The following is a 22437-nucleotide window of genomic DNA, read 5'->3' as shown; positions in this document are numbered from 1 at the left end:
GTACAAATGAAGTGATAAACTGACAAAACATGATTGTGTTATAATAGGTGATTTTCATGCAAGCAATTTTATATAGTCTAAAAATGTATGCAAAAGCACAGGTAAAAATATTTTTATAAGTAGAATGTCCTGCAGAGGGCAGTAGAAGACCACTAATTGACTCACTTTCATTTGAAAGACTTTTTTATCCACCAGTAAAACAAAGCAGTTTTACCATGTTCTTTCCATTAAGCATGCTTACACACACAGACACACACAGACACACACACACAAAGACAAATATGTTTTCAATGTTTTTGGGATGTTATTGTGAAAATATCTTTTAATGGTCTAACCATTTTCACATATTTCTTTGTGATCTGTATTATCAGTAATAATAATAATAAATAGCTTTAAGCATTTGCTTGTTGGCCAAAGCTGAAAGCTGATAAAAAGATTAATACTATGTCTAATACTGCTGCTCCCTCTAGTTGACAACAGTGGAATTACAGCCTCCATCTTACAATTGAAGTGAATGAATGGGAATTAGTTTTTTCACTTATATCTCGGGAACCAGATGGCGAAAAATTCTAAACCTCAGAGCATAGATAGTGCTTGAGGAGCCCTGTTGAATGAGACCATCACAGTGTTTTTGGGCGATTGGGGCCGGGAGCTATGACCATTCAAAGGCATGTCTTTTGGAGCAGTTTTCTCTGGAATGCCGAGGGCAAATTACACCACATTTGAATCGAAGCTAGCCAAGGATGGGCCCTTTCCAATGAGCCCTCACACAAGGTTCGGGGTGATCTGGTTCGGGAGTTACGGCCGTTCAAAGTCGGGGGTCCCGCGGACTAGCGTTCCGTGGGGGGGGCGCGCTCCCGAGGCCCGCGACGCTACGTTTCGATCAAGAGCCCGGAGAGGTCCTTACCATCAAAATTTGAGCGCGCGGCCACTTTCCGTTTTCGAGTTATGAGTGAATTTGTACTGGGGGGGCGTGGCCTAAATGGCGGACAAGGTTTTACTTTCGTTTTCTAAATGTAAAACAATTGTCAATAGTAACACTCCAATAGATGCATTTTGACAAAATGTGATTGTAAATGTTAAAATAATGATTTTATAAAGTATAAATATGAATTATATAACAATATTAGGGCGTAGTATGATGAAATGACAGCAGGGGGCAGTACAATACCACTTTTTGGCTTAATATGCCATGTTATATCATTTTTACCTTTTTAACTGTTATAGAGGCAAATTTTGTCCGATCTGTCTGAAATTTTTCATGCTTGTTAAGAGTAACATGTTCTGACTAGATCTGAAAGATATTTAAAAGATATAGGCTTTTGGGGACACTTGGTCAAGGCTACATATTAAAGTGACCCTATTATAGCCATCCAAATGAAGAAGTTATACTTTTTCTGATAATTATTGATCTAGAGAGTCCAGAGAATTGTACTGCACTAGATTTGAATATTATGATTTGAAAATTATAAGATCATAAATGGAAAACACCATTTACAGCCAATACAGGCAATTTACCATAGAATATATATTGTTTTAAAGCTTTTTAACAGTTATAGCGCCACCTATGGTCCAATCTCCATAAAAATTCCCATGCTTCTTTAGCATGTTATGTCACATGTGCTCATCAATTTTTGTAAAGTTCTGAGTTTTTATTTATGATTTATAAACGTTTGAGTGTATTTTGACACGCCCATTTTCTAAATGATCATGTTATAGCCAAACAAAAGCAAAATTTTCTTCTTTTTTTCGATAATTATTGATCTAGAGAGTCCAGAGAATTGCCCTAGACTGGTCTGGTTCCGATCGGGCGAAAAACCTAGGACTAGTTCGCAAAAGTAGGTTTTTAACATGTTCACGAATATTTAATGAACGGTTTGATTGACAGCAATGGTTCTTGAGGCAAAGTTGTTCAGCATGAGTAGATCTATCAAATGATATGCATAATGTGACTATAAGTGTAACACCACGTGATTACAGAGCCATAAAACTCGTTAGCGCCAACTAGTGGCCGATTTCTTTCAAAAATTTTACAGACCTCTAGGGCCATGAGTCGAACATGCCCACCGAGTTTCGTTCCAATCGGCCTCCGTTAACCTTGTCTAATAGGTGCTCGACTTCATTGGCCAATGGCGGCCATGTTTTTTGAGATACGTCAATGTCCTCATAGACATACATGGCACCTTGGACCAAGACACTGCATACCAATTTTCAAGTCAATCAGACTAACAGTCAGGTGGTTATAGCCCTTTTCATGTTTCTTTCATGTTATAGCGCCACCTAGTGTTTAATCGTTGTGATTTTTTTACTGTGACCCCAGATTGAACTCCTACATATGTGTACCAAGTTTGGTGAAGCTATCTCATTTACTTTTTGAGTTATAGCCATTTTAGTAAAATAGGCTCCTCCCACAACGTTCATTTTGAGCCCCCTAGCGACTTTGAATCGAAATATCGACGTTTTTTCGATAATTATTGATCTTCAGACTCCAGAGAACATTTCTGCACTGGTTTGGTTCCGATCGGGCGAAAAACCTAGGACTAGTTTGCAAAAGTAGGTTTTTGACAAAATTCAAAATGGCGGAAAAATTTGCATACCGGAAATGAAATCGGAGATATACGTTTTGTTCGCCATGAGGTCTGGATTCCATTGATATAAGACACTTGAGTCTAGGACATACGGTCTAGGAGTTATGACCAGTTTCGCGCGTTTGGTCGCTATAGCGCCACCTATGGGCCAATCGGGGTCATACTCTCTGAACCTTTCCTCGATTTTTGTACTACCATCTGACAAAGTTTCAAGTCTCCAGCACTTACGGTTTGGGCTGCACGATGCGTTTTAGCGGAGAAGAATAATAATAATAATAATAATAAAAATCAGTACAATTACAATAGGTGTTCAGCACTTCGTGCTTGAACCCCTAATAATTAAAGCTGCAAGCAGCATTTATCGGGGTTCAAGCAGTTAAGGCCTTTAAGGCATTTAAGCACAAAAGCATCAAAAGTTATTAAGATTTATTTAGCAAGCATGTAACCACTGACATAATAGATGGAAAAGACCATTTACAGCCAATACAGGCAATTTGCCATGGGATATATATGGTTTTAAAGCTTTTTAACAGTTATAGCGCCACCTATGGTCCGATCTCCATAAAATTGTTTACTGTGACCTCAAATTGAACCCATACACATGTGTACTGAGTTTGGTGAAGATATCTCATTTACTTCTTGAGTTATAGCCATTTGAGTAAAATAGGCTCCTCCCACAACGATTTGCCACATTCTAGAATTATTTAATATGATTCTAGCATGATTTACTATCATATACCATGTTCCAGAATGATTTATTAGGATTCTAGCATGATTTACCTTGATACACCTCATTTCAGTATTATTTACTATGATTTACAATGTTTCTAGCATGATTAACCACATTACTAGCAATTATGTGAAGTGTCAGTGCAAATGAGGTGATGAACACTGACAAAATATTATTGTGTTATAATAGTTAGTTATATACGTGATTTTTAGTGTGTGTCCAAGTATGAATGCAAAAGCACATGTAAAAGCTCCAAAACTCTGGAATAGCCTTCCTGATACTGTTCGTTGCTCAGACTCGCTCTCCCAGTTTAAAACTAGATTAAAGTCGCATCTCTTCAGCCAGGCATTCATATAATATTTTTAATCTTACAGTTCAAATTACAATCCGGCCTCTAGTTAATAAACGCCAGAGGAGAACTGGCCCCCGACTGAGCCTGGGTTCTCCCAAGGTTTTTTTTTTCTCCATTGGGTCACCTGATGGAGTTTTAGGACACTATTAGGTCACTTGATGGAGTTTTTCGGTTCCTTGCCACTGTTGCCTTTGGCTTGCTCAGTTGGGGATATTCTGGGGATATCTAATTTGATTTTATCAATAAATTCCACTAGAAACAAACCTTGTTGTATTATTTTAATTTAATACTGTGAAGCTGCTTTGATACAATCTGTATTGTGAAAAGCGCTATACAAATATACTTGACTTGACTTGACTTGACTTAAAATATTTCATTATTGAGTAGAATGGCCAGCAGAGGGCACTAGAAGACCACTTATTGGCTCACTTTCACTTTAAACCAGTTTTCTGCACTAAAGCAAACCAGTTTTTCCATGTTAACTCAATGCATGCTTACACACACACACACACACACACACACACACACACATACACACACAGTTTAGTTAACCATGATTTACCATGATATACCACGTTCTAGTATTATTTACCAGGAGATAAACGACAATCTAGTATTATTTACTTTGATTTACCATGTTTCTAGCCTGATTTATCACATTACTAGCAATTATTTGAAGTGTCAGTGCAAATAAAGTGATTAACACTGACAAAATATGATTGTGTTATAAAAGTTATTGCTATATAAGTGATTTTTTTAGTGTGTATTCAAGTATGAATGCAAGCACATGTTGAAATATTTCATTAATAAGTAGAATGGCCAGCAGAGGGCAGTAGAAGACCACTTATTGGCTCACTTTCACTTTAAACCAGTTTTCTGCACTAAAGCAAACCAGTTTATCCATGTTAACTCAATGCATGCTTACACACACACACACACACACACACACACACACACACACACACACACACACACACACACACACACACACACACACAGACACACACACACAGCATAGTTAACCATGATTTACCATGATTTACCACATTACTAGCAATTATTTGAAGTGTCAGTGCAAATAAAGTGATTAACACTGACAAAATATGATTGTGTTATAATAGTTATTGCTATATAAGTGATTTTTAGTGTGTATTCAAGTATAAATGCAAGCACATGTGGAAAAATTTAATTAATAAGTAGAATGGCCAGCAGAGGGCAGTAGAAGACCACTTATTGGCTCACTTTCACTTTAAACCTCATGATTTTGACCAGTTTTCTGCACTAAAGCAAACCAGTGTTTCCATGTTAACTCAATAATGCATACTTGCTACATATGCTACACACAATAATGCTACACACACACACACACACACACACACACACACACACACACACAAATGTTTTAGTGATATTGGTGTCACATTCACCTTCATCACATTCACCTTCTGTCTTCATCACATTCACTATCTGTCGTCATCACCTGCACCTGCTCCTCATCACCCTCCTCATCATCACCTGCTCCTCATCATCATAACCGTCACCTGTTGTCCTTGTCTTGATCTGTGTATTTAAGTTCCCCTCTCATCCATTATCATTGTCGGTTATTGTTTGTGCACTAGCACTCTGTTATGTTTGTTTTCATGTTGGAAAATAAAACCTTTGTTATATTTGTACCACACACACACACACACACACACACACACACACACACACACACACACACACACACACACACACACCATCATTTATCATGATTTACCATGGCTGATACCAATACCAATATGAGAAAATGACTATTTTAAACAGCGGGGGGCAGTAAAATACCACTTATTGGCTTAACATGCCATTAATTCATATCATTTTCACCTTTTTAACTGTTATAGAGGCAAATTTTGTCCGATCTGTCTGAAAATTTTCATGCTTGTTCAGGGTGATATTTCACACGTTCTGACTTGTTTTTAAGAAGGTCTGAGCATTGATTAAAGAGATATAGGCTTTCGGGGACACTTGGTAAAGGCCAGATTTTGAAGTGAACCTATTATAGCTATCCAAATGAAGTAGTTCAACTTTTTCTGACAATTATTGATCTAGTGAGTCCAGAGAATTGTATTGCACTAGTTTTGAACATTATGATATGAAAATTATATGATCAGAGATGGAAAAGACCATTTACAGCCAATACAGGCAGTTTACCATAGGAAATATATGATTTTAAAGCTTTTTAACAGTTATAGCGCCACCTATCGTCCGATCTCCATAGAATTTTTCATGCTTGTTAATGATGTTATGTCACATATGCTGACCACTTTTTGTGAAGTTCTGAGTTTTTATTTAGGATTTATAGGCTTTTTAATGTATTTTGACACGCCCATTTTATAAATGACCCTATTAGAGCCATCCAAATGCAAAAGTTCAACTTTTTTTTGATAGTTTTTGATCTAGAGAGTCCAGAGAATTGTCCTAGACTGGTCTGGTTCCGATCGGGCGAAAAACCTAGGACTAGTTCGCAAAAGTAGGTTTTTAACATGTTTGCGAATATTTAATGAACGGTTTGATTGACAGCAATGGTTCTTGAGGCAAAGTTGTTCAGGATGAGGAGATCTATCAAATGATATGCATATTGTGTGGATATTTGTAACACCACGTGATTACAGAGCCATAAAACTCGTTAGCGCCAACTAGTGGCCGATTTCTTTCAAAATTCTTACAGACCTCTAGGGCCTTGAGTCGAACATGCCCATCGAGTTTCGTTCCGATCGGCCTCCGTTAACCTTGTCTAATAGGTGCTCAAATTTCATTGGCCGATGGCGGCCATGTTTTTTGAGATACGCCAATGTCCTCATACACATACATGGCACCTTGGACCAAGACACTGCATACCAATTTTCAAGTCAATCGGACTAACGGTCAGGTGGTTATAGCCTGTTTTATGTTTTTTTCATGTTATAGCGCCACCATGTGGCCAATCGCCGCGGTTTTTTTACTGTGACCTCAGATTGACCTCTTACACATGTGTACCAAGTTTGGTGAAGATACCTCATTTACTTCTGGAGTTATAGCCATTTTAGTAAAATAGGCCCTGCCCACGACGTACGTTTTGGCGCCCCTTAGCGTCCGTGAATCGAAATTTCAACTTTTTTTCGATAGTTTTTGATAATCAGACTCAAGAGAACATTTCTGCACTGGATTGGTTCCGATCGGGCGAAAAACCTAGGACTAGTTCGCAAAAGTAGGTTTTTGACAAAATTCAAAATGGCGGAAAATCTATCATGGCGGAAATGAAATCGGAGATATACGTTTTGTTCGTCAGGCGTCCAGCTTTCCAATGATATAAGACACTTGAGTCTACGACATACGGTCTAGTAGTTATGAGCAGTTTTGCGCTTTTGGTTGCTATAGCGCCACCTATGGGCCAATCGGGGTCATACTTTTATAGGTTCTCCCCAAATTGAGGACTACCATTTGGCCAAGTTTCAAGGTTCCAGCTCTTACGGTTTGGTCTGCACGATGCGTTTAAGGGGAAAATAATAATAATAATAATAATAATAATAAAAATCAGTACAATTACAATAGGGTTTCAGCACTTCGTGCTTGAACCCCTAAAAATCAGGGCAATTACAATAGGGTTTCAGCACTTCGTGCTTGAACCCCTAATTACATTTTAAAGTATATTAAAAAAGAGAACCATTATTTTAAATTGTAATAATATTTCATAATATTACTGTTTTTTTTTGTTTTTTTGTTTTTTTAACTGCAGGCTTGATGAGCATAAGAGACTTCTTGCAAAAGCATTAAAAATAGTAGTGTTTCCAAACTTTTGACTGGTACTGTATGTAGTAGGCTTCCTCTCCATATGAGGGTCGTATTGCTGAGGCCTCCATATACTTATTGAGCCTAGGCGGGCTAGTTATTGTTAGTATGTGTGTTAGGCTTCCTCTCCCTATGAGAGTCGTACTGCTGAGGCCTCCATATACATATTGCATGTTTCAGGCTTCCTCTACTTTTAGAGTCATCCTGCTGAGGCCTTCATGCAAATAGCAAGCTAGTTTTTTGTCAGTATATGTAGTAGGCTTCCTCTCCATATGAGGGTCGTATTGCTGAGGCCTCCATATACTTATTGAGCTTAGGCGGGCTAGTTATTGTTAGTATGTGTGTTAGGCTTCCTCTCCTTATGAGAGTCGTACTGCTGAGGCCTCCATATATATATTGCATGTTTCAGGCTTCCTCTACTTTTAGAGTCATCCTGCTGAGGCCTTCATGCAAATAGCAAGCTAGTTTTTTGTCAGTATATGTAGTAGGCTTCCTCTCCATATGAGGGTCGTATTGCTGAGGCCTCCATATACTTATTGAGCCTAGTACATATGGCATGTTTCAGGCTTCCTCTACTTTTAGAGTCATCCTGCTGAGGCCTTCATGCAAATAGCAAGCTAGTTTTTTGTCAGTATATGTAGTAGGCTTCCTCTCCATATGAGGGTCGTATTGCTGAGGCCTCCATATACTTATTGTATTTCTGATATATGTGCTAGGCTTCCTCTCTATATGAGAGTCGTACTGCTGAAGCTTCCACATACATACAGGTTGTTGGCTAAAAAAAATCTATATATATGTGATAGCCTCCCTGGGATGGGGGTCAACTTTGCCTCCCGAAAGTAGCAGGCCAGAGCCTTTTCTCAGGGCTGTACTCCCTTTAAGGAACCCCTTTCTTGATGCGGTATCCAGGCTTTGAGCTAAAGCTCGGCGTTGGCCCTAGGGAGAAAAGTGCTACTGTTAGCCTGACGTGTGAGCAGTAGGGGCTGTTACCTGGGTTATGGTAGTGGTCAGGCATCCCCTTAGCATGGCGGCGTGGGTACAGCGTTCCCCATAACGTCGATGACGTATTGTCGAGGTTCCCTTCGAAAGGGAACGTCTCAGGTTACAAATGTAACCTTTGTTCCCTGAGAACAGGGAACGAGACAATACGTCTCCCTGCCATGCTTTCGGTTCTGCTTGCTCAGTCCCTTCAGACAAAGAGGATGACATGTTCTCTGGGCGCTCTATTTATACTTCCTGGGCACGCCAGGGCGTCACGTCACGGCTGACGCGGGCCAATGCGATTGGCGGGTTTCCACAGGTACTTCAGTCATTGGTCACGCTGAGGCGATTCCCCATAACGTCGATGACGTATTGTCTCGTTCCCTGTTCTCAGGGAACAAAGGTTACATTTGTAACCTGAGACGTTATGTTGACAGTTAAGGGGTTAATGAAAGGGTTGAATCATTTTCACAGGGAGAATTTGGTTGTATTGTTCCCTTTTACTCATTTGCTAGAAGGTAATTCCAAACAAAACACAAACTGTTTACCCTTTTATAAACTCCAACAAAATAGTCCCAATAATAGAAGTCCATGAATAGGCTTATTGGCCTCAACACATTATTCTCTAAGTCCATAGAAATAAAAAGTATTTGCACAAATAATACTCATCAGTCTGATGAGTCAGTCCTTTTCCTGCCTTGGGCAGTCAGCAAACCGAAAGTCCTGAAAGTCTAGATGGAAAAATCAAATGTCCCTAAAAAGAGAAAAAGTATAAACTGCTAGAATTGTATTGGGTTTATCTTTTTTTAATGTTATGTTTATGTTTAACCAGGAAAATGTGACAATAAGTGTAACTGGGGCATGAATTTACATTTGATTTATATATAAAGAAAACATTTAAAAAAACTGTGAGGACTTTGCCTCCTCATTTCAGAACACTACTCCATGCCACTGGTGCACATACATTGTTGCAGTAGTGTAACACCACTTCTGTACACAAAGTACAAATATAAATAATTTGTCATTTTCTTTTCGGTATTTCTACTCTGATCTGTTTAGATTGACAAGCTGTAATCTCACTGATCAGTGCTGTGAAAGTTTGTCTTCATCTCTACAATCATCAAACTCCTCACTGAGAGAGCTGGACTTAAGTCGCAATGACCTGTATGATTCAGGGGTGAAGCTTCTGTCTGATGGACTGAAGAGTTTACACTGTCAACTCAACATACTGAGGTAATAAAAACAATAAAGATTAACTTGTTTTTGAAATTAAAGATGCTCTCTGCTCTGGTCCCGATCTCCTGGGTGTTTGCAATGAATCAGTAGACCCCAGTCTTAAGACTTTCAATTTGTTTTTGCTTTTGTCTGTATTCAGGGAGATGAACAGAAACTGTTACTGAGATAAATTCTGCTCCTTCAAAACTGTGACAATGAGTAAAACACTGAACCCAGAATTACTCCCTATGAACCTAAACCTGTAATCAGTGATCTGTGGATAAAACAATTGTACATTAAATCCATTTTATTTAAAATATTTTTTACTATTTTTAATTAAAATCAGAGTTACAGGAATCTGAACACACTGGGCCTCATTCATGAAACTTTCATAAATATATGCTTATTACTTAATTTATAGAAGTAAATTCTGAGTAATTTGTATGTAAAATGGACCTTCCCAAAAACTCTCCTTTGGATTCACAAATGCTTCATAAATCTCAAATTTGATAGTTAAACATGTATGTTAAGGTCCTGTTTGTTTGTCACTAACACCCTGATGAAGGCCAGTGGGCCGATACGCGTTGGTGTTTTTTACATTTTTTAGCCCTCTAATAAAGTGTTTTGTATTACTTTTTGTATCTACTGAGTGCCTGGACTTGGATTATTTCCTACGTTTTTTTCAATTATTACTACCCTTCCAAGAGCACCGGAGGATACAAGGGATTTCAGTAGCGCTCCAGTTCCCTTTTTGTTCATGTATGTTAAGGAATTGCATTAAAGCTACAAAATGTCATTTTTATCGCTGCTAGGGGTCGCTAACCTCTTACAATAACAAAGGCGTAGATTGATGACGCAGTGATAAGCGGAATCATGGAACTTGTCGTCATGCAGATGGATCTAATGATGTTTATGGATGAGTGAAAACATTCATGTTTTTTAACATGACTGTGGTACGGAGCAGGGCGCGATTGCTAATTAGAGACAGATATCAGCGCCACACGCGAGTCCCGCGGATATAAAGGAATAAGGACATTTCATTTTACCGAACTGCCCGCAAGTGGTACAGGTCAGTTTATTTGACGAATTAAACTTGTGAGGTAATGCAGGGCTGTTTCACTTTGTCTAACATTACACTATCATACTAAACTGCACTTGAGTGTGTTGAAAGTTATGATGTTATTCTATGTGTTAGTTTGTTGGCTATATGAGACTAGCAATAAGCTAGATCAACATTAGAATAACATACTTATCATAATCTAACATTTCATCATGCTGAGCTATATAACATTGATTCGTTTTATGTACATTTGCTCACCTGTCTATAAAGTGCATGCAAGAGCAGCGTCTCTCTGTCAAGTCGTGAAGCTCTGTCTAGTCCAAGTTTGACATGGAGCTCTCGGCATCTCGAAAATGCCACGCCGATATTGATCCTCTTTTATTTCTACTTTTCTACCCAAAGTCTGCTTGTCATGGTCCAAAATGTTTGAACGAAACAACAACAGCGTGAGCGTGTTGCTACTGCTAGACGTAATGCAGTTGTCCACGTCTATTGCCATGGTTACTATGGCAGTACAAGCAGAAACCAGGGATAACACGGATATTACGTCATTGGTAGGCGATAAGTGACAAGGGACGGGCACTATTTAACCCTCTGGGGTCTAAGGTGTTTTTGGGGTCCTTGAGATGTTCTGACATGCCCTTACATTTGTGCTTTTTTCAGATGCTTATAAACATATTAATGGCAAAGGTATAATTACACTCTATTTAGTACAAACAGGGCTACCATAATATGTGAGCAACATGTATGTACATGTTTGTATTTTTGAGAAAATAATGTTTATGCATGGTTATTGAAAAAAATAAAAATGAAAATTTCTGAAATAAGGCCACAAAACACATACTAAATATGTTTCAATAAGACTTCTGAATAATGCATTTTGTCGCCTAGAGTTTTTTCTTCAAAATGATGTGAAAAACATCCTGCCTAATCGTTCACATAAAACAATACATTGATTTAAATTTTGTAACACACTTTTTGTTTGGAAAGGCAATATGCAGGTGGGCGTGATTCACACCTGAGGAGACAATGGGGCCCGCATAATGAGGCTGCATACTTAATGAGCCTTTCATTCAGGTGTGTGACTGAGCCACAAGAAAGAATGCAAGGACAATATATATATATATATATATATATATATATATATATATATATATATATATATATATATAATTGGTTCACAGTTGTTGTTGTTTTTCCACAAATTGTGCTTGCAAATTGTATAATATCCAAGGTAAACATTTCTAGTAATTGTGCAGTTAATTGTTCTCATACTGTATTTTCAGATTTTGAATATATTCTCTACCCAAATGTGTCACTAATAAAGCATAATAAAATTATTTAAAGAGAAGGCTTATGATGACCTTTACATCTATCCTTTTATATATATATTTTTTATTATTATTTTTTTATTAAAAAGGTTATACAATTACAACAACATTTAAAATTGTAACAATATTTCCAGTGTAATCTTTCTTTGTAAAAACTAAAGTATACATTTTATCATACGTAATTCAATTCATATGAGCAGAAATTGGCAACATTATAAGCTTATTTGATGTGGCAGTATTTTACTGTAAAAACTTTATAATCTATCCGATTTTGTAGTCGATTTTTACTCATCTCAGTATAGCAATAGAGTTTGGTAAAAGCTGTTCATTCATTCACACACAAAAACGCGATTCATTTTTAAACAGTATTTTTGCCAGCTGTAGTAGCTCCACAACAGCGCGCATCTGTGCGTTCATTCATTCATACACAGAAACGCGATTCATATTTAAACAGTCTTTTTGCGTACAGACACTTGCGATTAGAACAAAGCAGATATAGAACTGACCTATTCCTCAGCCGGATCTGTTTGCTCCTCGAAATGAAACTTCCAGCACTTCTGAGGTAAATTTTCCAGGATTATTATCAAGATAGTATTATTCCTCACAGCATCGTAAAGTACATGAGTCTGAAAGTGAAGTGTGTTATCCAGCTGATGTGGGCATTTCACAGGTTTGTATGGATCGCCTCACATTTGCGTTTGAATAGCGCACGCTCTCCGTGGGCAGAGTCACATTAAAACTTAATGAGCTGAGATGAGAACGACTGACATCTCTCTCTTTTCATACATATTACATAAACTGTGAATATTTGTTTTTTATAAAAATTACTTAATTTAAAAGAAGAGAATTCAAGCTTCATGCCTGTGTGTCTGTATGCCTGTTTGACTGAGTATTCGCTGAGTTACAGTTCATTTTCGGATGCGTTTCAGAATTGACTTCACTGACACAGAGTAGGCAGAACTCGCATCATGTTTATTTTTCTTTATTTTTTCAAAAAGCACAACACTTTGTTTTTATTGTGAGTATACACAAAAATAATACACACTTAACAGGATCGATTGATGTGTGAAATTTGTTTTTGAGTATTTGAAATTTGAATGAGTATTTTTGAATCTCTTTTGAACTGATAAGAAAAAAAGCAAGCTGGTATCGCCAGCGATACCGCCAACCCCAGGGGGTTAAAATTGTGAATTTCTCTGAATTTACAAATTCTTGGAAACATTTAGGATAATGTAAGTACACATTTGAAAGAAATATATAAAACTGTGCAAGTGGTTTTTGGATATTTTGATACAAAAATGGTACATATTGTACCTTTAATTCGTAAATAAGGTGCATGTGCATGCTCATTGACAATAAGCTCACCTATGAATTACAGCTACATAAATTATGTGTTCCAGAACGCTGTGGGATCTTCTGGACTCCCTTCTCAGGTTTGGCTCCATTATATTGCATAAATGCAATTGGCCATATACCTAACAAAAATTATTTAATGAAAGTGGACTACTGGTGCTCAGAATAATAAACAAGGAAAACAGGCTACACAGCTGCAAGTTTATTTTCACATTTAGCTCATTGTTTAATTCATTTTGTTATTATATGAAATTCCTAAACTCTACTTCGGGAGGAGTGAAAATGATCTAATCTGGCAAGTAACTGCTGGAGCATATTAGCAGTTGCTCACCTTGCTTCGGCATCCCTCCACCTCTCCAACTCCACCAACATAATTTAAGTATCTGTCACATTTGGTTTTGGGGGTTATGTATCACATTTAGGTTTTTATGTCTTTCATTTTCTATTTCACAGTTATGTTTCTGGTTTTGTCATGTGTTTCCCTGACCCCATCATGTGATCCTGACATGTGCCCCTTCTATAAACTGAAATGGATGCACAAAAAAGACTGCAAGTAATATTAAGACAAAAAAATTTATATCTGAATAACACTTCTGTGTTTTTTCCCCATATCTATTATACTAACAAAACATCGCCAAATCACTAAAGGTCACTAAAACAGATGTAAATATATTTGCATGTTGAGGGCTTGAACTTGATCATTTGTAATGTCACAATCATGTTATCTTAATTTTGTGTGTGTGTGTAGATTATCTCGCTGTATGGTGACAGAGGAAGGCTGTTATTATCTGGCTTCAGCTCTGAGTTCAAACCCCTCACACCTGAGAGAGCTGGATCTGAGCTTCAATCACCCAGGACAATCACTAGTCAAGCTGCTCTCTGATCCAAACTACAGACTGGACAAACTTAAGTATGTTTAACATGAACAATCATCCTGTCATGTGTGTTTGGACATGTGTGCATTATAAAATAATTGAAAATGTGTACATAGATCATAGAAAAAAAAAATACGTCTTGAACTCTGTGACTGAACAGCAGCATCTGAGCAACATAATCAAGTCTCTGATCCCAAAACATCAATTCAAAGGTTGTTGCTGCTCTAGAAAGTAAATTATCATTGCTGTCAGAGAGGCTGAAAGAAAAACAGATCCCAAATACAGGCTAAGAGATCACAGTCTAAATGAGCAGAAATTATGTTTGACCTTGTGAGGGACCGAGAAGATTCTGGCGAGATTCCTGAAGGGGGGGGGAATGTGACGGCCCGAGTGGTGGCCGCACAAGAGCGGTAATGTGGATGCATACACGCACACACATGCACACACGCCAACATGCATACATTTACACAAAGGCTATACATTTAAGAATACTCTTTATTTAAACTTATTTTGTCATTCATATTCATTTGTTTCAGTATAATGATGGATCATAATAATCACACAAAACCTAACAATATTGTTTGTTTTGTGTGATTATTATGATCCATCATTATCTCATTATCATTAACAGACTTTGGCAGTAAGGAAGCATATTGGCGCCAATATAGAACTTCAAAGATGCAGAAATCTGCGTAAAAAGTTTTTCTTCTCTCGCTACCGTTGATGGTGGGGCGGTCAGGGGGTTCATGGGGATTCCCCAGGTGGAGTGTGCAGTTGCGGTGCATGCCACCTGGTGGGTTCATCCACAGCTCCAGTCCAGCACCTGTGAGACAACAGCTGCTCTCGCTGCTGGGGCTTACAATGCTGCTGGTCAGGCCACCTCATCCCTGCATGTGATGGCACCCTGCAAGACTACTAAGCCAAAGCAAAAGAGCTCATATACACAAGGGTAGTTCTTTATTATGAATAGCAAAGTTAAGCCCAGGTGAACTAGTTGAAAACTGTATGGTGGGTGATAATACAAATGCCCATGAACCATATAAACAGAAGGAAGAGTACTAACACTAAACTACTAGTGCAAACATGCAACACACTAGCTGATCTTCTGACACTGACAAAGTGTAACTTTATCATTGTCAACCACAATAGATCATGTAAAATATGAGCATGAACAACCATCTACGTATATATTCTATAATATGGTAATCATTTTTTATGTAAAATGAGTGTGATGTCTTTTGTTTTTATAGTGTGGATCATGCAGGAGAGTTCAGGATTACAACAGGACCACTGAAATGTAGGTCACACACACACACACACACACACACACACACACACACACACACACACACACACACACACACACACACACACACACAAACCTTAATAGTGGTTGTTTTGTTGTTATTAATGTTACAATTTATCTTGTGTTCAGATGCATGTGATCTCACATTGGATTTACACACAGCAAACTCTCTTCTCACTCTGTCTGAGGAGAACAGAAAGATGACACATGTTTCAGAGGATCAGCTGTATCCTGATAATTCAGAGAGATTTGAAGAATGGTGTCAGGTTTTGTGTAGAGAGAGTCTGACTGGATGCTGTTACTGGGAGGCTGAATGGAGTGAGCGAGCTGATATATCAGTGGCATATAAAGGAATCAGCAGGAAAGGATGGAGTTATGACAGTTTATTTGGATACAATGAAAAGTCTTGGAGTCTGAACTGTTTTGAAAACAGATTCACTGTCAGACACAATAATAAGAGAAAAGTCATACCTGCCCCTTCATATCCTTCTAACAGAGTAGGAGTTTATCTGAACTGGCCAGCTGGAATTCTGTCTTTCTACAGTGTCTCTGACACACACACACTCACACACTTACACACATTCCACACTGCATTCACTGAACCGCTCTATGCTGGATTTGGGGTTTATTTTAATTGTCCAGTGTCTCTACTACAAGATTAAATGGCTTCTAGTGAGTCACACATGCAGTTGAGAGAAAGAAACACACTCACATTATCTCTGTATTTAACTCACATGAATTTGAATAAGTGGAGTTCTTTTTCCTGCTTTTGACATTTATTTCACACTGGTTGTAATTATATACTTTTTTTTTTTTTTTTTAAATCATTATGTGATTAAAAACACTAAAATATAGAGAGAATGTTAAAATGAAAATTAAATAAAAATTATATGGGTAAGGTAAAATATTGTTATTTTTAGGCATTAAATCAGCTTAATGTGTTTTACTTAATAATGCACTGAGGTGGGATTTTTGTTAACTCGCTACACTGTAAGAACGAAATAATAATTTGGTGGATGGTTTAAAAATATTCGTTAATCACCTGTAGTGTATTCATACTCTTCATGCTTCATGTAATCATAATGGGATGCTGATGGCGCTATGCACAAGATCCTGCTTAGCTCGAGCTTCAAGATACAAAAAATAAATACATAAAATGATGTACACTTTTTATCATGTGGTATTCTTCTTCTCGGTTTTAAATTTTAATTTAATGGTTATGAACACAAATTAAGCAAGTGTCACAGATTCAGCCAGCATGCCATCAGCCACAGGTCCTTCACCTTCACCCAATCATTCACAATCACCAGAATACTAACCTGGCACACCTCACAGTGTCAATCCCTCATCAAGCACCCTGTCAGCAAGGTGTGCAGGAACAGAATGAAGAGGCAGATGATGAAGATCACAAGTAATATTTCATAATAATCCATAAGACAATCCAAAATAGGGCAAAAGAAAAACAGATCAAACGCAAATGTGACCAGACACTGAATGACTGTGAAGGACGAACTTAAATAGTAGACAGAATAAGGCTAAACAAGGTAATTAATCAAATACAACTGAAAAGAACAAACTCATAATGACGTTGCCATAGAAACAAAGGAGTGTGAAAGTGATCAAAGGAAGATAGAAAACTAATAAATAAAAACTAAAAGTCCAAACTAAATAAACTGAACTGTGACAAACCCATTGTAAGAAGAACACAGCTCACACTCACTATGGCTACGTTTACACTTGGCATTAACATTCGACCTGTATCCGGATGTTGTCCACATACATATTGAAAAGAGAAGTGTAAACGCGCTTCTGATCGGAATGTTATCCGATTAGCGTGTCCAGGTTTGGAGGTAGTCAATGACGCATTGTGATCAGATCTCAGTGTAATGTAAACGCAATCCAGCCATCGTGTCTGCATTCACAGGTCGATGTCACACAAAAACCCGCCCACTGTCATTATTCCCCCTCCTCTTCTCAGGAATTTCTGCACGTAGCTGTGTGGTTTTGCAATACAGTCGAGTGCGAAGTACATTGCAAATATACTGAAATGTTTGCCTTCGTTTGCCTAAATAAATTAAATGTCGCTTACCGGCAACAAAGGCAAAAGTACAAAACAAATAATAAATTAATCTAAGGCTCCAAATCTAAATGTAAGCCAAACCAAAACAAATAACACTAAACAAAATAAGCCAAGGGAGACAATTACAAAAATATGAATAAATCAAAAAGAATTTAGAAAATAAATAAATAAATCATAAACCTCATAATATGAGCTGATGAACACAAAACAACAAGAAAACAAAAATCACCAAACGCAACCAAAAACAAAACAAACAAAACAAAACGTCGAGACCATGTCGCGTTTAAATGCCCAATTTACAGGCTGACCAGCGGGACTTCCCCTCAAATATCCAGCAAACCAATCCTTTGTTGTGCCGAATTTCGACCCCCTGCCAAATTATTACCCCCCTCGTTGAAGTCAGTACCTGATTGCCTAATCCTAACCCCACCCCTAATCCTAACCCCTCCCCCACAACTAATCCTAAACCTACCAATACTAGGGGGGAAATAATTTGGCGGGGGTCGAAATTCGGCACAACATCGGCAACCATGAAGCCCAAATAACGCAATAATGGCGCGATATCCCGCTAATCTAGGGATTCCCTTTATATACTCTAAATACCGCTCGGTTAATAATCATGGGGCGGAGCTAACCGTAGACGGCACTTCAACACATTTGGAATTCTCATTTCAACATACTACGATTTGGGACGTACTAATTCTATTTTCGAATACTATTTAGGATGGATAGTATGCAAATTGGGATGCACCGTCAGTAATGGAGCAGTGACCTCTGACCCTGAGTGAGTATAATGTGATTTCACTGTACTGGACTGCGATCCACTTTCACTTATGCCCTTCCAACACAAAATTCCTTCCATCTCTTATTTCCATACTTTCCATCTTCCAACTATGACTATAAAAACAAAGGCTACTGTGTCTTAAGGTACAGTAGCAAGAAGTATAATAATAATTCATATAGCATTCACTAGAGTTGTGTGGGGTGGAGGTAAGTTAAACACGATCTCCTGTGACGTTGCATTTTGGGAGATTGTCACGGTGGGTTGCAAATCAAGTTGAATGCAGGATCTAAACACAAGCAATTTTTAGTTTATTTTAACTCAAGATACATAGAACTCAGGACAGAAAAAACTCTTAAACGCAACAATAACAGACAACTGAACAGGACTTATCACAGGACTTAAGCAAACAAAGGAGCTAGTTAACTAGATACACCTGCACAGAATACGAAATCAATCAGTAACCATAGAAATAAACAAGCAGGGAACGGAGGAAGCCAGAACTGATTAACACATTAGAAAACTAACCAAACTCAAACATGAACAAAAAACAGATAAAAAAACATATTCTAAACATGAACAAACAAACTCAAAACATGACAGACAGAGCTGCCTAAAGAGTACATTTGAGTCGACTCGCTTTCTCTGTCAAAATCGAGTAGTTGAGGGTCTGTCCACATAAACTGTCCTCACCCACTTGACGAAATGGATTGTACCTCATAATGGCTGCAGGGATTCCTCCAAAGGGAAGTGCTTAGGGAAAGTCATGTGTGTTTGTGTTATTTGTGTTGTGCTCTTTGCAGTATATATTACTTAACAGTCTCTTTACATAAAAAATATACATTTACAACTCCCAGTGACAAGCCAAAGGTGACTTCAGCAAAAAGTGTTTGTTCAATCAAGCAGCAAAAATCTATCCACGCTTATCTATAAGTTTTTATAGTATGAAGAGGAAAAGAAACACATAAAATCTGGTTATCACAAGCCTGGTCGAAAACAACTCTGAATTTCTGAATTAAAATGAGATTGTTCAAATCAGGCCCAATAAAAACAATCAAAATGGATGTATTTTTCGTTATCCATTTTGTACTGTATGTCAGGCAGGTTGCATCAAGACATTTAATGCATTGATGACAATGAACACAGGTTATCAGTGGCTTGTACAGGGGCCTGGAGCGATGTAGAAGTGACCTCTCTCATGTCTCTGTAGGGGGTTACCTCTAAATACTGCCCTCGAGATGACGGGCAATGTAGATATGCTTACATATAACACTTTATTTTGATGGTCCTTTTTGAACATTCTGTTGCCTATAAGTAACTTAGCAACTACATGTCAACTAACTCTCATTAGAGTATCAGTAAATCTGCTAACTCTTTACTGTGATGGTCCTCCAACAGTCATTCTACTGACTATAAGTAACTATGTCAACTTATTCTAACCCGAACCCTACCACCGAACACTCTAATGAGAGTTAGTAGACATGTACTGTAGGTGTAATCTCACTTACAGTCAACAGAATGTGTTAAAGGGACCACCAAAATAAAGTGAAACCCTGTAGTCTAAACAGAAAAATCAAATCGGGTCACCTTTGACTTGGAGTTTGAAAATATCTAATTTCCCCTGCAGTTTAAACTAAACCATAGATGTCTGAGTAAGTTATAAAGGACCCATACTCAATTTCATTTTGGCAGTGTCAAACGCTGATTTAACACTCCACTTCTTATCGTCCATGTGTTAATGTTAATTATTCACAATTATATTAAGTGCCAAAAATACTAATGCAAATGAAACAATTTGAACCATGTCATAATGTAATTCTGCTGGATCAGTCTTATTGCTGTCATTGGATTTCTGCTGTCCATCTGCTGATTTAAAGCAACAGAACTGGAGAAGATTCACACAAATGCACGCTGTTAAAAGACACAGAGACTAAATAACTAAAAATACTCTTGAATTATAAAGTTTAATTTGCATTAACAAGCAACAAACAAACAAACCTCAAGACTGAGTAATGACTTCATTGTCTACTATTATCTTCTTCGAAATGCGTTTGATATCACCTCACAACCCGTGACAGTTTCCTTTGCCTGTTTCATTTTGAAACAGTCTTCAAATTTGTAAACAGAATTAGTGTTGAAAAGCTGTGCACCTCAGTTTAGCTTTATATGCATTATCATGAAACAAAATAATTATATGTAAATATGTTCATGATAAATATTCAGGACCAGAATCCATATGAGGAAACATTTTTTTTTAGGCTATTTTAATTTTTGTTGAAATCTGGCATATACAAGTGACACATGCACAACACACTTTGGAAAGTTCACTGTTAAGAACACTTTCAGGAAGGGGAGCTCCAGCAAACTTATTTATTCACAATGTTCTCTCTAAAAAAAAAATCATATATGTCTAAGGGATTGTAGTCTGTCAGGTAAAACACGAGCCCACTGATGTAATTCAGTAAATCTGCCATTATATGCCAACCATTATCGGGGGCTTCCAATAATATTTATTTTATTGGAAGCATTTTTTATGTTTGTAAGTGGTATTGCAGGGATTCAATGATCCTCAGAATGAGGAATATTTCAGGAAGAGAATCAATGACGAGCATCAAGCCAGCAGAATCATTTCACACTTTAGAAGATCAAGAAGCCTCCACATCATGTGTCACATATCTTCTGGATCTCAGCCACTGTGCTTCAAAACCTCCTGAAACAGGATGACAGTTTTTATGATTGCTGTCTTGTGTTCCCCTTGTCTTGTGTGGACTTTTGTCAATTCCTGTCCTGTGCCATGTTTTGTAGTCCTTAGTTTTTCTTGTTTATTAGTCTCCTCAGGTGTTTCTAATTAGCCATGCCCCCTTGTTATCTTGTTTAGCTTGTTTGCCTGTGTATTTAAGCCCTGTGTCTAGTTTCAGTCTTTGTGAGTTCTTGATGTTGTATGTTGGTTGTTCTGTTCCTGAGTCCTGTTCCCTAGTCTGAGTTTGTCTTTGTCAAGTTTTGAGTTTGTTTAATAAAATGTGCTGCACGTGGATCCTGCTTCCTCCTATTTTTCAACCGCAATGTTACAACAGTGCAAAACACCATCACACTGAACACCGGTGCCCCCCAGGGTTGTGTGCTTAGTCCTCTGCTGTTCACCCTGCTGACCCATGACTGTGCTGCTAAGTTTACTTCTAATCACATGCTCAAGTTTGCTGACAATACTACAGTTGTGGGTCTCATCAGCAACAACGATGAGTCAGCGTATAGGGAGGAGGTGTACCAACTCGCAGTATGGCGTAGAGACAACAATTTATCTCTTAATGTTGATAAGACTAAAGAGATGATTGTTGACTTCAGGAGAACCCAAGCGGATCAGTCACCACTGCACATCAATGGAACAAGCGTGGAAAGAGTCAAAAGCTCTTTCAAAAGTCAAAAGTTTCTTGGTGTGCACATGTCAGAGGACTTCTCCTGGACTCTTAACACCACATGCCTAGTCAACAAGGCCCAGCAGCATGTCCACTTTCTGCGGAGGCTGAGGAGAGCCAGACTTCCTCCTCCCATTCTCACCTCCTTCTATAGAGGGACAATAGAGAGCGTCCTGACCAGCTGTCTTACTGTGTGGTACGGGAACTGCACAGCCTCCGACCGCAAAACTCTACAGCGGATTGTGAGGACAGCGGAAAAGATCATTGGGACCTCTTTACCTACTATAGATGCTTTATTCAACAACCGTTGTATCCGCAAAGCCATTCGTATTGCGAACGACCCCTCTCACCCCTTTCATGGATTGTTCACCCTTCTGCCATCGGGCAGAAGGTATAGGAGCATCTGTATGTATATGTATACGTATTTGTATACGTATTTTTGTTGTTTTAAGTATTTGCACTTATGTGGTTTTGGGTAATGTGTTGCACCATGGGCCTGAAGAAACGCCATAATGTATACCTGTTATATAGAAGAATGACAATAAATAAGCACTTGACTTGA

General features: G+C 38.0%; 1 protein-coding gene across 1 annotated transcript in view; it reads left to right on the top strand.

Moving 5' to 3' along the window:
* Window positions 1-16263, top strand: part of LOC311071754 (NACHT, LRR and PYD domains-containing protein 3-like) — a gene marked incomplete at both ends in the record, with an annotated part of 32922 nt that extends 16659 nt beyond the window's left edge. The window contains 4 exons of the mRNA XM_084096294.1: window positions 9521-9694; window positions 14169-14330; window positions 15546-15592; window positions 15731-16263. Of these exons, the coding sequence (XP_083952420.1) occupies window positions 9521-9694; window positions 14169-14330; window positions 15546-15592; window positions 15731-16263 (916 nt within the window). The remainder of the gene's footprint in view (window positions 1-9520; window positions 9695-14168; window positions 14331-15545; window positions 15593-15730) is intronic.
* Between the last annotated feature and the right edge of the window lie 6174 nt (window positions 16264-22437).

Source organism: Abramis brama (assembly GCF_963993115.1).
Source record: "Abramis brama genome assembly, chromosome: 21".
Classification (NCBI taxonomy): domain Eukaryota; kingdom Metazoa; phylum Chordata; class Actinopteri; order Cypriniformes; family Leuciscidae; genus Abramis; species Abramis brama.
Note: the sequence above shows the minus strand (reverse complement) of the source record. Positions and strands in the feature narration are given on the sequence as shown.